General features: G+C 45.0%; 1 protein-coding gene across 1 annotated transcript in view; it reads right to left on the bottom strand.

Moving 5' to 3' along the window:
* Positions 1-17,838, bottom strand: part of SH3BGRL2 (SH3 domain binding glutamate rich protein like 2) — a gene marked incomplete at its 5' end in the record, with an annotated part of 51,035 nt that extends 33,197 nt beyond the window's left edge. The window contains one exon of the mRNA XM_080934446.1: positions 17,794-17,838. Coding sequence (XP_080790572.1) covers positions 17,794-17,838 — 45 coding nt within the window. The remainder of the gene's footprint in view (positions 1-17,793) is intronic.
* Positions 17,839-18,007: the final 169 nt, after the last annotated feature.

Genomic DNA, 18,007 nt, shown 5'->3' with positions numbered 1-18,007 from the left:
TGGTAGAAAAATTAAAACTAACAAAAAGAGAAAGACAAGGAAAGAAAAACTCCAGGTCTTCAGACACCCACAGTTGTTGATAAGCTCCTAAGATGTTCTAGTTGTCCCCCTAAGAAATAAAGAGAAACTCGAGCACAAAAAAAAAAAAAAAAAAAAAAAAAAAAAACAAGGCCTCTCTAATCAGGTCTAGTCCAAGGCTCACTGGGCTGTAAGGCCAAAGCAGCCAAAAGGCAGGTACCTCGTGTGGAAACTGCTTGAAGCGAGTGACAAGTGGCCAAGGAACCCAAGCCCAGCAGAAACACAAGAGGAAGTCTGAATGCAAAGGCGTGTCTTAGAGGTTGAGAGAAGAGGCCGAGTCAAGGACCAGCTGGTTACTCTGTGCAGGAGGGAGAGACGGAGGCTTTCTCCATCTTGCTTACCTAACCACAAAGGCACTGCTCTGTTCTCCTCTACACTCAGGGTTTAAAACCCTTCCAAGATATACCACATATGTTCTCTATTGCTGAGCCAAGTATGCTGGACCCAAATATACCAGACCTGATTTAATCTGCGTGGGAACAGGCAGCATTTACTTGTATGTACTTTGATGGGGCAAGCTGACATTCCCAGCGGCCATTTATGGGTACAAATCTGTTGCTTTACTATCCACACTCCCCTAAAACCATGTCCTAGAATTCTACAGATCTGCTCTTAAGAAGGCAGCTGCCAGTTCTCAGCAACTGTGTGACTCAGCAGTAGCTGCGAGTACGCTGCCTGTCGTTACAGTGTAAGCAGGAGCATCTTCCTGGGCAGCTGAACAGGCAGGCCTAGGGGCAGTGAAGTCAACTGCCTCTCCCTCCCAGGACTCCAGCTTTACTCCACATGGGGGTTCTAGAAGACTGATACTCAAACAGAAGCAATAATGCAATAAAAGGTCTTCAAAACCCAGATTCTCCAAGCCATTTATTTAAGAGGCAGTGAAACAAATCGAGTCCCCAAAGCTTTTACCTTTTAAAGCAGACTCTATTTGCAAATTCATTCCTGCTGTTCTTTGTTGTTCATAAAGTCTTGATTAGCATTTTTATATATACATATGTACATACAGTGCTTCAGAAACAATTTTAATGTATCCACTCAAATGCCAAGTTCTCTAATAGAAAATCTGCAAGACCAAAAGACACAAAGGCCAGTCCCTAACCTAAAAGAAATTAGAATTCCAGTAACTCACAGGCAGAAAGGCCTGAGAGCCACCCTACAGGTAGTACGGTGGGCCAAGAGAGGAGAGCCTTCCTACCTTGGACAGCAAGCAGTGAGAGAGGCAAAGGGACCATGGGAAAACAGCCTGGTACTATGTTTGAAGAAAGGAAGGATGGGGACTGGATGTCACACAGGGAGTTCTGACAAGGTGAAGAATGGCACAAGATCAGCCAGGGTGGAGGAGGAGCCTGGTGTATTTATAGTGAGAGAAAGCTGCACAGATAGCCCAGAAACACCTCAGACTGCCCAAGTGCCAGGTCAAGCATCCAGACATTTGGGTGTTAACCACTGAGGGCCAACGGGAATCTGCCAGGCTCTCTGAATCTAATCCAGAGACTTCATCTCATTAACAGGCTGACTTTTCCTTTTAGATGAAAACAGAATTCAAAGGGTAAATTATTAATCACCTCATCTCTGTTAATTATCTCTTAGAACCAGGTACTCACGTAAAAGGTCAACATGAGACTACGCATGCAGTGTCCATCCGCCTTGTGGGTAACGGAGAGAATATGAGCAGAAAAGGGCATCGCGGGCCTACGGCCAAGGACGATAAGGCAGACAAGCCATGCCATCTGTGGAAATCCCACAGCACCCACTCCATTTCACAAATTCATATAGAATACCGCGAGGGGAAAATGTCTTTTAGTTGTCCACCAGAAGCTTTTATTTAAACATTTCTAAACTCTAAATAACAGCTGGAATCTTAACTTAAGAGACAAAATTTCTACTTGGCTTTCAGTCAACTGAACACATCTGGCCTTGTGACTTACTTAGAGGACAGGTAAGCGTATGCTCAGCTTCCACAGGACCCCATGCTGCCCTTGATGCTTGGTTCCCTTTTTCACAATCACACTCAGTGTGCATCCAAAACATGAACACAAGGAAGTAAGAGTACCTGGAAACATAGAGTACCTTATTCCCAATAGTTTGTGTGAAATGGAAGAATTTGAAAACTCAGAGCTACAAGAGAACTTTTCAAAAAACAGAAAAACAGAACATGCAAAAGCACTTCTTAAAAAAAAAAAAAATCAACTTTATTGGCCATTAGGAAAATTCAACTCAAAAGTCACACTGCCATGTCCCTTGTCAACCTAGTGGCTAATTTAGATGGGGGGACAGGTTTGGTGGTGCATGCCTGTCATCTCAGCATTTGGGAGGTAGAAGCAAGAGGAACAGGAGTTCAAGATCATCTTCAACTGCTATGGTCTGCAGGCATGTTGAATCTGTGCCTCCTGGGCCATTTCCTTGGGAGAACTATGAAGAAGCCCAACACAAAAATCACTGTGTTTACTTAGAACGTGAGCATTTTTTGATTTTTTAAAAAAGATTTATTTATTTAATGTATATAAGTACACTGTAGCTGTCTTCAGACACACACTAGAAGAAGGCATCAGATCCTACCACAGATGGTTGTGAGCCACCATGTGGTTGCTGGGATTTGAACTCAGGACCTCTGGAAGAGCAGTCAGTGCTCTTAACCACTGAGCCATTTCTCCAGCCCGTGATTTTCTCTTTTAAATTCAATTTTATGGTTCTTGAGCGTGAGTTCTGTAGATGACAACCTCATGTTGCAGTGTCAGAAGGGGTGGGTGTTGCTGTGGGTGTGACTGGTAGTTCAAAGCCAGCTTGGGTTATGCAAGGACTTGTCTCAAGAAAAAAAAAAAAAAGACAACTGAGAACTGGGGTTGGAAGGATACAGAGACAGGGACCCCTACACTGCCAATGCAAATGTAAAATGTTGTAACTTTGGAAACAATCTGGTTGTTGTGCCTGAAGAACAAAACACAGATGCGTCCTACAAATCACCCATTCTACACCTCAGTACACTATAGACCCATATTGCCCATAGGACCTTACAAATGTGCATAGAAGCATTATTCATAACAGCCAAAAAGTGAAAACAGTCTAAATATTCTTCATCGGGTGAACAGACAACATGACATAACAGAACATCAGCCACAGAAAGAACACTGGCTCATTCCACAGCCTGGGCAAACCCGGAACACACTGCTACGTAAGAGGCCAGGCATAAAGGGCCCACATTCCATGGTCATACCCCCACAAAATGCCAGCAAAGGCAGGCGGGAGCTAGAAAGCAGGTCAGTAGTTGTGAGGAACAAGGGGAAGGAGGGAGAGGAGAGTGACTAGTGAGGGACATGAGCTGTCTTTCTTAGGTGATAAAATGTTCTGGAATGAAATAGCTACACAACAGAGTGAACACGTTTCCAACCGCTTAAACGTATGATTTTAAAAGGGGAATTTTTGCAGGATGTGCATTACATCACAATTAGAAAACAAACAAACAAACAATACAACAGGAAGCCTAAGCTCTGAGGAGTCAAGTATCATGTTCAGGACTCAGAGCTGACTAAGGACACCACTGAAGATACGCCCTGGAGCCCACAGTAGCCACCTCTACAAGAGCCAGGACAGTGTGAGGAGCTAAAAAGCAGTGTAGCTTCAACAGTCACACGCACTCCTCAGAGTTCTCCCTCCGCCCTTGTTTTTTGAGATACTGCCTCCCTGATGATCTGGGCTGTTCATAAACTTAAGATCCTCCTGCCTCTGCCTCTGGGATCCTCGGATAACAGGATGCATCACTGAGCCCAGCTTGCTCACTCTAAGGCAACCTGAGTCCTCTCACGTTGCAATGTTGTCTGTCCTTTGGTCTGTCCTATAAGCAGAGCAGTACTTCTCAATGGGAAGTGGGTGCTTTTACCTCCCATGGGGCATTTCAGTATGTCTGCAAACAAGTTAGCTGCCAGGCACTGGGGCCAAGGGTAACCTAGCACATAGAATCCGTACACATTGCTCTGTCTAGAATGCGCAGGACAGTTGTCACATGGGAAAGAGCTACGCAGTCCAAAATATCAGTAGCACTGCCGTTAGAACCCAGATGAGGGTCTGTCAGAGCAGCAGCTCTGTGGCTGGTGTGACTGTGACCCCAACACTTGACTACCACCAATCTCAGAGCACTTGCTTTTGTTCCTCCAACAACCATACAGACTGTGTGAACACACTGCTTCTGTTTAAATGTCAGGGTGTCAGGCAGTCAACACAAAGCAATGAAGCCCACTGACATTTAACAAGCATTTGGGGATTTTATTTCTTTCCTTCAAAAAACTGGCTCCTGTCTTTACAGAACATGCATCACTACCAATGTAGACTTGGGTTTCCCGATTTTGACACCCACACCCACCTCTACTGTAAAACAAAAAGGGAAGGGGGACACAGCTCTCTGCTCCTCCCTGTTCCAGAGACAGCCTCATCCCATAGACAAGATGATGAATGTTAATGTGAACGGATTTGGTCATATTGGGTGCCTGGTTACCAGGGCTGCCTTTTGCTCTGCATCTGGCAAAGTGGAGATTGAAACTGAGAATGGGAAGCTTGTCATCAACGGGAAGCCCATCATCATCTTCCAGGAGCGAGATCCCACTAACATCAAATAGGGTAATGCTAGTGCTGAGTATGTCATGGAATCTACTGGTGTCTTCACCACCACCATAGAGAAGGCTGGGGCCCACTTGAAGGGTGGGGCCAAAAGGGTCATCATTGCTGTCCCTTTGGATGTTTGTGATGAGTGTAAACCATGAAAAATATGACAAGTCACTCAAGACTGTCATCAATGCATCCTGCACCACCAACTGCTTAATCCCCCTGGCCAAGGTCATCCACGACAACTTTGGCATCATGGAAGGGCTAATGACCACAGTCCATGCAATCACTACCACACAGAAGACTGTAGATGGCCTCTTTGGAAAGCTGTATCGTGATGACCATTGGGCAGCATCCACTGGTGCTGCCAAAGTTGTGGGCAAGGTCATCCCTGAGCTGAGTGGAAAGATCACAGGCATGGTTTTCCATGTTCCTACCCCCAATGTATCTGTTGTGGATCTGACATGCTGCCTCGAGAAACCTGCCAAGTATGATGACATCAAGAAGGTGGTGAAGCAGGCAGCTGAGGGCCCACTAAAGGGCATCCTGGGCTACACTGAGGACCAGGTTGTCTCCTGTGACTTCAATAGCAACGCCCACTCTTCCACCTTGGATGCCGGAGCTGGCATTGCTCTCAATGACAACTCTGTGAAGCTCGTTTCCTGATATAACAATATGACAGCTACAGCAACAGGGTGATGGACCTCATGGCCTACAAGGCCTCTAACGAGTAAGAAACACCCTGAACCACTCACCCCCCAGCAAGAGAGAGCGATAGAGAGGCCCTCAGTTGCTGAGAAGTCCCCATCACAGCAATGAGCGTCTCCCTTACAATTTCCGTCCCAGACCCTCAAAATAACTGGAGGGGTGTAAGGATCCCTCCCTACTCTCTTGAATACCATCAATAAAGTTCTACTATACCCCCTCTTAAAAAAAGAAAAAAGGGCACAAGCTCAATGACAAAGTTTACAGATGGGATAATTTGGGAATGGCAGGGGGCTGTGGAGACTTCAAGGGCATTAATTCCTGATGAAGGCACCACCCACATAACTCTGGGGGACGTGTGCCATGCTGCTATGTTGAGTGGAGGTGCCAGGACCACAGGACTTCTTTACCCGCCTCAGGATGAGAGGCCATCTTGGTTATGTTTTTGTGACACAGATACTTTACAGTACCTAAAACATATTTGCTCAGTATTTCCAAGTGAACTTAACAAGGTTTTCACACCACGATCCAACTGTGGAATCCAGTCCACATTAGCTTCAAAAAGCAGTGTTAGCTTAGGTCTTCCTAAGGCTGGGCCCAACCTAATTCTGCATCCGTGATCTGATTACCACAGGAGCTCTTCCCTCAGCTGAATCCGAATAACTCATTCAAAGACAAGAGTGTTACTATCTCATGAAACTGCAATGACCATGCGTGCCCTCTGCCTGTCTTCCCAGATGTGCTGGTCACATCCTTCCCCTTGCACTAGGGGGCTGCCCACATTCCAATAGTCCTGGACTGCCTCTACTTCCTGCCTCCCCTCTTGCACTGAACTCCCATGGCAATACTAATATGAACCCTGGACACTGTCTTTGTAAAGTAGTGACCAGGTCATGAACTCTCTTCTCCCAGGAACTGAAGGTCCAATATAGAAAAGAGGAGGGTACTTATCTACGAACCCACCTACCTCAACACCTAACCCTGCAGATCTCCTACTGGCTAAAGGCCTCACCATATCAAGTATCTCCGTCCTTGATCTCTGGGTTCCAGACATCCCTTCAATCTCTTTCTCCTTTTACCCTATCTCCCTCCAGTTTGACACATGAAGTCAGTTCTACCTGACGTTTGTCACACACAGCAGTACCATCATATTTCCAGAAAATCACACATTTGTGTTTCATGTCACTCAACAAAACATTCAACAGTCCCTTAAGTTATTCTCCCTCCCCTTTAATCTGATTTCTTCCTCTGGGATAGAGACAGGAAATTGAATGATGACCACATGTCATTACCTCAATGAATACAAGTAATAAGCACCAAGTCCCCTGTACCTCCTACACATGGTAAAATGGCAGTCACTACTCCTGCTAGAAAATCTGACTTTGCTGCTACTTCAACCCATATTCCTTTTCAACACTTGCCAGTTCCTGCAGAAGCAGAACCACAGCTTTCTCCTGCCCTGTAGACACTGTGCCTATAATTACCAGCCGCACAGCCAAGTGGGGACTCTGGAACTGTTTCTCGAGAATGCTACACAGGACACAAACTAAAAGACGAGGCTTAGAACCAACGATCTGAATGATCTCAGCACATGTGACCACCCTGTGCCTTGATATTCTCATCTATAAAACTGGCATTAAAAAACAAAACAAAACAAAAACAAAAACCTCCTACATTGCTGTGAAAAGGTGAAGAAGAATTGTTGACCCGTCCTTTAAACACTACAGGCTCTAGAATCACAACACCTATTCCAGGCATCTGTACCCCGTTTCCATGGTATTTTCCATAAGCCCCCCCCCCCCTTTTACAGTCTCCTACCTGCCCATCTGATTGGGCTGAAAGTATCTGCCCTAAATTACAAAGGCATCTCAACTTCAGAGCCGGAACCGTGGAAAATGCCACCATGGGGTGTGAGACAAGGACTGTTATCACCCAACGATTCTACCTGTGTCTTATTTCTCTTTTCCTGTTACTAGCGACTTGAAATCCTCTGCATGCGTTTACATAGCTCTCAAAGAGACAACACAGTGCAGCCTGTGAATAAGAGCTGGGGTCCCAGCCTGGATCCTCCTTCCTCTAAAGCCTGCAGGTCCCATCCACAACCATACACTCTATTCATCACGGACAAGACTCCAAAGCAGCTCTCTAGGAAGCCATTGGCCCTTAGTCCTTGACGTCATTTAGGAAGAAATAGGACAAGTCTCAGAAACTGTAAGACTAACCACTGGCATATTAACCATCAGTATAGCCATAAGCATGCTGGGACAGAGACTAGATAGTTTAAATAATGGTACAATATGTATGAATCACCTAACAACGTGCAAGAAAAAAAAAAACACCAGGACACGGTAATTGGTCTGCTTAGGGGACACATCCAAATCATATGCTCTTATTAATCTAAGTTCAACAGAAAACCCTTTAGACATAAGTTACTACAAAACTCTTCTAGAATCATCTCAAATGCACCCTCAGCCGAGCAGTACTATACCCTGCACACCATTTGGGGATGCTTAAGGAACTCATGTGGTTCAAGGTCATGGTTTCTATTGCACCTATAATAAACTTCTCCACTGCTTCTGACGGCAATGCAAGGAGAATGACAGTGACCAGCACCGTGCGTCATCCTGGCACTCTGTGGGGTAGCTCTCACAGCCACGATCTAATCTGTCACAAACCCCACATTTACAAACGGTTGAGGTCACTCAGCAATATTTGTTTTCTACTACTGTGACAAAACTCTAACCCAAAGAAACACAGGGAGGGAAGGGGTTCGTTTCATCTCTTGCCTTACAACTCTGAATCACAGCCTATCGCTCAAGACAGGAATTGAAGCAGAAAGCCCGAGGATGCTGCTTGCCAGTTTGTTCCCCCCTTGGGCTGGCTCAGCTTCCTTCAAACAGCTTAGCCCAATAATCCCGAGCAGGCTGCATCCTCCTACTGTAAGTATGGATTTAGGAAATGCTCCACTGGCCAATCTTATGGAGACCACTCCTCAACAGAAGTTCCCTCTTCCCAAGAGACTTGTCTGTATCAAGCCGACAAACCCAACCTGCACATTCACCCTTCATCAGCAGCGCTGATGATTCTGACAGTCATTACTTTAACCATGTTGTGCACAGCCAATCCCATGGATCCATATGTATGTGAACACAAATCCAGTCTAAAATCAAGTAAGCTGACTCACACTCAACACAAACAGCTATGCGTTTTTAAAATAATAAGAATTAGGAAGGTGTAGGGCTGGGAAGTTAACTCAGCTGGCAAAATGTTCCTTGTGTAAAGCTGAGAGTTGGGGTTCCATCCCTAGAACCCATCTCAACAGTCCTAGTGGTGGTGCATACTTGTAGACCTTGGCCCTAGTATGTCAGAGAAAGGCAGATCCCTGAGGCTGGCCAGTCTGCCTAGCCTGCTCAGGGAGACGCAAACAGAGAGACACCCTGACACAGACAACAGAAAAAGAATAAAAGGAAAGAAAAAGGAAATGGAGACTGATGGTCCTGGGAAGACTGAAGGCTTATCTCTAGCTCCACATACACATTTGCACCATATGAACATACACTTTCTCCCACCGTCTCATGTAACTCAGATTCCTGTCAATCGGGGTTCCAGGCTCGGGGAGGAGTCAATTCTTTCTCAAAGGAACACAAGCATTAAAGCAAAGAAGCTGCCTAGCAGCAGGCCACAGGGGAATGCCATGAATTAAGTAGTCCACATCCCACCCCTGTGTTGGCTGTGCTGGCCCCTGTTGTTTGCTTTGCTTTAAAAAAATTTGTTTTGTTTTGTTTTTATTTCAGGCTGGAATGAGGCAGTAGCTGATGCCTTACATATGACATTTACCAAACACCACTGATCTGACCTGTCAAGCAGGTTACTTAACTGGGCCTTTTATTCTCAACCCTTCACTACAGCTCATCACATCCAACAGGGAGGGGAAAAAAAAAGCAAGCCACTTTCAAGCCACTTTCCACCACCCAGTGGAAAACATCCTTACACAGTCAGATTGGCAACTACAGTCATGGCCGACACTGTGCTGCTGTTCTGGGAGATCCCACAGGGGCCACTAAGGTCTACAACAATGCAGACACTCCCTGATGCACACCTCACCCTGTGCCTAACCAGTGGGGGGTGGGGTTTCAGTTCCAGGAAACCCCACCTTCATTTCTGCCAGGCATTGAGCCAGTCCTGAACAGTGAAATTCCCTCAGGAATAAGCTGTCAGTAGTGACAGACAGACACCAAAACTGTCAGATTTGGGGGAGGGAGCAGCACATGACATCACAGGACAACACAGACCCTCAAAGTGCCTTTATAGGTAGACAGGCCTGTAATTCAGCTTTTGGTCCCATCGCAAAGTTGTCATGAATCCAGAAAGGAAACATTCAACTACATGCTTTTCCGAGTTTGGTTTCTTTTTTACAGTTTGGGGGGAGAAAAATAACCTAATATATAAGAGATAACACTTCTAACCCTTCAAATGACAGCCAACTCCTAAGTCAGATGCCGGCAGATCCTGCCAAGGGAGGAGAGAGGGAAGCTACAGGGACAGATTACTCAGTAGATAGCTATCTTAGGCTTCCGGTCTCCTCCCATCTCTCCAAACACCAGGTATCAGTAAAACCAGGCCATGGCACATGGTGATAACTGACCAAAAACCAGCTCTATAAATTTAACAGCAGGTAAAGTCACAACCAGAAAGAAGACCCCCATCCCACAAGGCAAATGTCCATAATCAGAAGCAGAAATTTTCCCTTAGGTGTTAATTTACCGTTTTGCATATATATTAGTCAACTTCCCATTGTGGAGCAAAGTGTATAAATGCATACAGATATTCATGTGTGTACACACACACACATTTGCTTAGAGGTTTGAAGGCTCAAAGTCCAACTTCAGGCTATCCCTACAGTTCAGCATCCTGTAACAAGGTCTGCTTCCCTCTGACTCACCATGGTAGAAACTGGAGTATCTATATGGTAAAGACAGGAAGCTATAGTTCATGAACACACTGGGGTCCTACAACCCTTCATTCCTTCCTAGGGCAGCCCCCTAACTGACCATTTAATCCCTTCCCACTGAACCCCATCACCTCTTGCAGCCTTAGGGAGACAAAGCACCTTCCAAAGTGTAACAATACACAAAGAGCAGATTTTCACTACATTTCTTATTAGGGACGTTAATGCATAATTGCAAAGTGGATAAGCAATATTAGAGACCAAGGAAAGTAATGAACACATAGGGTGATGGAAATCAGAATGCAAGTGTTTCAGTCTACAGCCACAGTAACCCTCACCCCAGGAAATCAGTTCTCACCATTTTAGGTTTTGTTTGTTCGTTTGTTTCCCTAGGTATTCCAAAGATCATTTTAAAAATTGGATTTGAAAGACAGGGTAGTTAATTCAAAGACAAATAGTAGGCTTTGTATCATGTGTTTCTATTAGGAAGGAGGGTAAGAAAGGGTTTGGGGGTAAAGAAGCCGATAGGGAATTTGAGAAGTTGAAAAGAAAGAGCAAACAGGTAAATGGGGCAGGGTATGGCTGCCGGGGAGTGAGAGGGCACTGGGACGTAGTTGACGCAGTTCTCATTCCCAAACCTATTGGAACTGTAATGGACCTGTGGGCTCCGTGTGTGCTCAGACAGCAGTTGTTTTTCCCTTTTAAATATGTTATTATTTGACAGCTTTATACATGTATATAAGAATTTTGATCACATGCACTTCTATTCCCCTCACTTGATCCCCTCGAACTTCCTGCTTAACCCTTTCTTCCTCTCAACGAGTTCTGTGCATGCAGGGTGTGTGTGTGTGTGTGTGTGTGTGTGTGTGTGTGTGTGTGTGCACGCGCGCGTGTGCCCATTTTCATTTTAAGCAGCAAAACCTCTTGGTAAAAATACTTTCTATTCCATCATGCTGTTTTAATCTGAGGAAAGTATAATTCCCTTCAAAGCTTTTAATAAACGAAATATTTGGAAAACCTAGCTGTGCTGGAGGCACAGTGGGCAGTGTTCACTGGGCCCATGAGGACCCCAGTCTGCATGTCCAGCATTTGTTTAAAGACAAAAATCAAAAAAGCCAAGCAATCTGATTGTTACCTGCAACCCTAGTGTACGGGATACAAGAAGACGGGGGATCCCTCACCGTTTCTGGCCATGCTCACAATCATTAAGAGACCCTCTCTCAAATAGTAAGATGGGTGTGATAAAGGCACAAAGGTGTGTGTGTGTGTGCTTGCGCATACATGCACACATACACACACACACACTACACATACATACATACATACATACATACATACATACATACATACACACACACACACACACACACACACACACACACATACTCGAAGTCCCATTTTCTTAAGAGCTCCTACTAAACTTTTGAGTCTTTTTCACAATAGTTCTCCTAGTTTGTGTATTTTTAAAAATTATTTATTTATTTAATATGATTACTCTATCTGCACATGTACAACCGCAGGTCAGAAGAGAACTTCAGATTCCAGTATAGATGGTTGTAAACCACCATGTGGCTGCTAGGAACTGAACTCAGGACCTCTGGAAGAGCAGATAGTGCTCTTAATTTATTAGCCATCTTTCCAGCCCGTGTTTTATTTTTAAAAAATTGAAAAAAAAAACAAGAATGATGTAGTCTTATACTCTGCCTGGAGTGCAGAAACTATTCTCAATTTCATGTGACAAAGACTTGTCGAGATATAGCTTACCCAGATGGTTTGAAATGTTGATTCAGGTATTTAAACTCAGATGGATTAAAAACTCCCTAAATTCACAAAGGAATCCATGCTCTTGGTTATACTCATGTGGACAAATTTAAATGTTTTTGGTAGAATGGGCAAAGTTAGGAAACAATAAAATGTACAGAAAACGTGAAGCCACAAGTTACCTTTCGTTGGTAATACATCTCCATTCCCAGCTGCAAACCTCACACAGGCTGCATGCCCATGCAAGTTGCTATCTGGCTGCTAACTTTAAAGTGTAAAAATCCCACCCAGAATCTTTCCAGTTAAAGAGAACAATTCTACCATCAGCCTTGTACATCAGGGTTGTATAGCTCAACCCTCAGACTGGACGTGGCTCTAGACTGAATTAAATGCACCTCAAAGATATTAAAGTACCAGTGAATGTGACTTTATTTGGAAGCAGGATCTTTGCAGATGATGTCTTTAAGATGAGGTCATTAGAGTAGGTCCTAATTCAAAAAAGAAGGGGAAAATAAAGGTATTTGAACACTAAGGCAGACATAAGCATGCACACAGAGAGAATGCCGCATAAACATGTCTTAGTCAGGGTTTCTATTCCTGCACAAAATACAAAACCAAGAAGCAAGTTGGGGAGGAAAGGGTTTATTCAGCTTACACTTCCATATTGCTGTTCATCACCACAGGAAGTCAGGCCTGGAACTCAAGCAGATCAAAAAGTAGGAGTTGATGCAGAGGCCATGGAGGGATGTCACTTACTGGCTTGCTTCCCCAGCCTTGCTCAGCTTGCTTTCTTATAGAACCCAGGTCTACCAGCCCAGGGATGGCACCACCCACAGTGGGCTGGGCCCTTCTCCCTTGATCACTAGTTGAGAAAACGCCTCACAGCTGGATCTCATGGAGGCAGTTCCTCCACTGAGGCTCCTTTCTCTGTGATAACTCCAGCTTGTGTCAAGTTGACACAAAACCAGCCAGTATAACACATAAAAATATCAACAAGCTATCTGGGAGATGTCTACAAGCCAAGATATGCCAACAGTTGACAGCAGATCCAAGAAGCAGATTCTCCCTTACAGTTCTCAGAAGACAACAAACACTTGGATCTCCAACCTCCAGCAGCAAGAAGAATAAAACCTATTACTAATTTACAAAAAGAAAAAAAAATCAAGCCCCACAGCCCTAGAAAACAAAAAACAAAGTCTCTCCTTACCTCCACGCCCTTGGGCCCTCAAATTATTCCTGTCTCTTATGATCATTTCTTGCACAACATCATCCCGAAGCCTGCACCTCACTCCTCCACCAGTGCCCTGCAGCAATGTTTCTGGCCAGGAAGCCACTGACCCATAGGGCAGCTCTTTGTGCAGATTAACCTGCAAACTGCAGGATGTCAGAATCTTTCTCTTACACACACACACACACACACACACACACACACACACACACACACACACACACACCTCTCCTTCTCTCTGTCTGTCTGTCAACCAGGGTTTGCCTCCAGCTCAGGACAGCAACTGAACATGATCTGTTTTGGGTCAGTTCTCTTCCGTCTCTTCATCTGTGACACAGCAATAACTCTCTTGCCACAGGAGAGTGAAGAACTAAGAAGGTCCCCGAGAGCCCAAGCACCAGCTTGTTAGCTCCTGTTGAGAGTCAAGCAAATCGGGCTAGAGTTCTGTTACTGGGCATGATCTCTTCCCAACTTTACTTGAAAACTCTTTTCTGAGGCTCTCTCACTGAAGAGCATCGCTCAACACACTCTGCAGAGAAGCAACAGCTTGAACTGCTAATTGCACGCTTCAGATAATAATCAGCTGTTCGCAGCCACAGGGACATGGGGCACAGCTGCAAAGAGCCAGGCAACTCTGGGCGGTGTCTGTGTGTCCGCCCCTTCACACCCACCTCACCTTAATACAATGCCACAGCAAGCTCTCAGCTTCCTAGCTTCCTTTTCAGTGTCATCTTCTGACTCTCCAGCATTCAGAGATATAGAATATGTTGCTGCCTAGCCCATCCCCACACACCCGACCCATGAAAGCATCCTTCCAGCCACCATCAGTCCTTGGCAGCATGGCTTGCATGCCAAGCGAGCTTGACACAGACAGCAATGATTTGGACCATGTCTATTCTCCGGACGATCCTGGTGTACAGCACCTGACTTGGTACTAGGGTGTACATACACACACACACACACTCACACGAGAGAGAGAGAGAGAGAGAGAGAGAGAGAGAGAGAGAGAGAGAGACAGAGAGACAGAGAGACAGAGAGACAGAGACAGAGAGAGAGACTGATACTGAGGTTTCAGTGTTTAAAATAAGCACATGCCACATGCATAAATCAACCAATCAATGCAGGAACCTGGCTTCCACTAGCATCTCACTGTGCACTGACTTCATAAATGACATTAGGGCAAATCCTGTGCCCATGTTCCCTTCTTGTGTGAAACTGTGTGGCTGAGTTTCACTTCTGTGGATTTGGGTTTCCTGGCAACTCTCAACTGAGCCACAGGACTTTAATAAATGGTAAGAAGATGTCCATGCAAAAAGCATACCTCTTGCTCCAATGAAGACTTTATTTGCTTTTTGATAAATTTTAGTCCAAGGCAAGCAGGAAAGGAGCCTTCTAAAAAAATCTCCTATCTGAACTCTCCCCTTGAAGGGCAGTACCCTGCTACCTGAAGGACAAAAGGCTCCAACAACAGCCAGGCTAGAGATACTAAAAACATCCCCTAGGATGCTGAGCATTGTGGAGGCTGAATGCACAGGTCTTCCTTTGGGAACTTGTCATCTGAAGATGTCCACAGGGTCATCTGCTGCTCACCCCTCCTCCAGCCTAAGAAAATGGGCTCAGGAGTCCTCTCTCACACTCCTCTCCCTGCAGGCTGCCTCCACATGCGTATTTATGATCCTAGCATATTCCCTCTGAATCTCACATCCAGCCACGCATCCCTCCGCTGTCTGTGGCATGTCTGCCTTGTAAGAATCTTCCCACGAGAGGCCTGTCCTTGAGCTTCTGGTTATGACTGAAGGTTGCACCTTTTCTTGTTGATGTCCTCACCTGGTCTGTGGATTCCTCAAGAACAGAGACCACACCCTCTAATCTCCCTGCCAAGATCAAGGACAGAACTTGGCAGTGTATAGGCAGGGCAGGGGCAGACCAAAGCAAATTCCATTTAGTCTAGGAGTGAAAATAACCTTTCAAATTTAAAGTCTCATTAATATATTTCCTGGATAAAGTTACCAAGACCTCTCCTGTCAGGTACACATACATAATAAATCAATATTTTAAATGGCCTTTCTACGGGTCTATTCTTTTTAGTTGAATAAAATGTCCTCACTATAACAGTAACATGCCCCTGGTATAATGTGGTATAATTTTATTTCCTGGTACAAACAGGCTTCCCCTGAAGCTGGAGAGAAGTAAAGGCACTCACCCCTTCACTACTGCGGAAGCTCCAGAGTTCAAGAGAACCAGGAGAAGAGAATTCTTCTCTAAACACTCTACGTCAAAGTCCTGCCGCCAGGATTTACTTAGCTAGGTCTAATTCCCATCACATTCCTTCTTTGCAGTTTAAGATACTTTAGTTAAAACCAAACTGAGTTAGGAAATAACAGTTTGTTCTTCTGTCTACTTGCTGGTCAGACGGGCACGGGATAAAAAAAAAAAAAAAAAAGTGCCACCAGTCAACCAACACCAGCAGAAGAAAATCACAGCATTACCACAAAACCGTAATATAGCTTAATATTGTTAAGTACCATTTACCAAGAGTTCACCTACACACCTTCATCATGGCTAAGCAGTCAATGTTCTTGCAGGTAAGTATAAACTTTATATAACCTAAAATATCAATACTGCTGTACAGAAAAACTGTACATGAAATAGGAGATCATATTACAAAAGGGGGAGATTCGAGTGTTTCTAAGGCCTGAAAGGAGTTTTCAAACAGCAGAGCAAAGTGAATAATGAGGTTTTATAGGCTGTTTCTATGTGGTAACTGGGGGTAACCTCCTAATCAGATGAAACCACATCAGACCAAGGGGATCTGAGCCTCAGTTTAAAAAAAAAAAAAAAAAAAAAAAACCAAAGTGGAAAAACTGCCCTTTGAAGTTAAGCAGTCTACAGTTCAAATGGCATAAGCTGGTACGAGTGCTCACCCACATTTACTCAACTGAACACATTTTAAAAGGACAGCACAACTCTGAGTGCCTCAAACCCCAAAGGTACAGGAGAGAGAGAGAGAGAGAGAGAAGGGCAGAACTTGGGCATCGATGGTCCCCACACTAGAATGTATCTCCTCAATTAAGTTCCATGTACAAAACATTGAACCCAAGACTCAAGTCACATAGTAGGCAGGCACTAAACACACACGTGTTAATGGAATTGATGAAATCGGGTTACAGGATGCAGGTCTGATACTCGAGGGAGGAGACCGGGGATCTACCTTTGACTTTCCCATCATAAGGTCAGCACTACAGCTCCTCGCTTCTGGAATCAATAAACTGCTTTTGAAATAATTAGTGAAGTAGGTAAGTTCATGGTAAGTCCAAAAGCTCTACAGTGAGGAATCCATTTAAATAAATCCATCTAGGAGATAGCACATTTCACGGGGCTCAGCTTTAACAGGGAAAAATCTTTACAAGGCACCTATGAGGAAGCAAGAGCAAACAGTGAGGAGCAGTTTCAGAACCACAGCATGCTTGCACTTACAGGTTAAGGCAGCATTTCCCCAACTACTGTGTCTAGTAAAAGCAAGGGTCCTTGTAGTAATAAAGGCTGGACTAAATTAAGAGTTTCAGTGGTTTACGGGAATTTTCCAAGTAGTTTTTTTTTTTTTTTTTTTTTTTTATTCACCCTCTACCTCCCCCACTTTCTAAGACAATCTGCCTACTGGACAGGCAGGCAACCAGCCAGACTAAACTTTAAAACAATCATTCTTGTACTTCCTTCTATATCTGATTAAGTATCTGACAAAGCAGACTTTGGAGATGTGATTTAACTCTTAACTAAGGAAACCAAGTCTTAATAATTACATAAAGCATGATTGACACACTACATGTACATTACATGTGTCTTGGTGAGCTTTCATACCTGTGTATTATTTCTTAAAGTGTGACCTTTCTAGTTTTCTAACTTCTTTTAAAGAACAATATTCCTAAAAGAAGTCAACACTCGACAAACAGAACAGCTAAAAATGGAAAACACAACTGATTCTTAAAATGAAATTTACCACGGCACTAAAGGAACAAGGGAAAGGGCCAATGTGAAAGAAAGTATTTATAACACCCTAGGCTCAAAAATGGCCAAGAAAACAAGTAACTCCGATTTAACTGGACAAGAGTGGTTTACTGTTCTCTTTGCTCAGGTGTAAAACTAAAAAGACTTGCTGGGGACGAGAGGATGAAAAGCAATTTTTTAAAAACGTGCTTCCTCCAGACGCCAGGTCAGCTAATCAAAGTAGTCTAAACTCCCATAGAAAACATAAGCCGACGGGGTGTCCCAAGTCCAGAACCTCTAAACTCTACAAAGGGTCCCTGGAGCGGACAGCTGCGGCAGGGGACTGGCTCCCACGGTTCCCCTCGCCACCTGCCAGTGCAGGGAGTGTGACCCCAGCGCGTCAACCGGGTCCGAGCCCGGCGGTCACCTGCCCGCGCGTCTTCTATGGGCGCACGCGCCGCGCGTCTCCCGCGATCCCGCCCGCCCGGCTCACCGCCACGAAGCCTGAGCTTGAGGCGACAAACACGCGGACCACCATCCTCTCGCTGTGTCAGGGTTCGCCACAGGAGCTGAACGCGACAGAGGCTGCTGCCGACTCCCGCGCGACTGTCAGAAAAGACCACAGCAACGCGTCTGGCTCCAGCCGCTCCGCGGATGAAAGCCCAGCGCCTCCGCCGCGGGCTGAGCGGGAGGCGGGTGGGGCCAGT

Source organism: Micromys minutus (genome assembly GCF_963924665.1).
Source record: "Micromys minutus genome assembly, chromosome: 21".
In the NCBI taxonomy this organism is placed as follows: Eukaryota; Metazoa; Chordata; class Mammalia; order Rodentia; family Muridae; genus Micromys; species Micromys minutus.
This window is presented reverse-complemented; position numbering and strand designations above follow the sequence as displayed.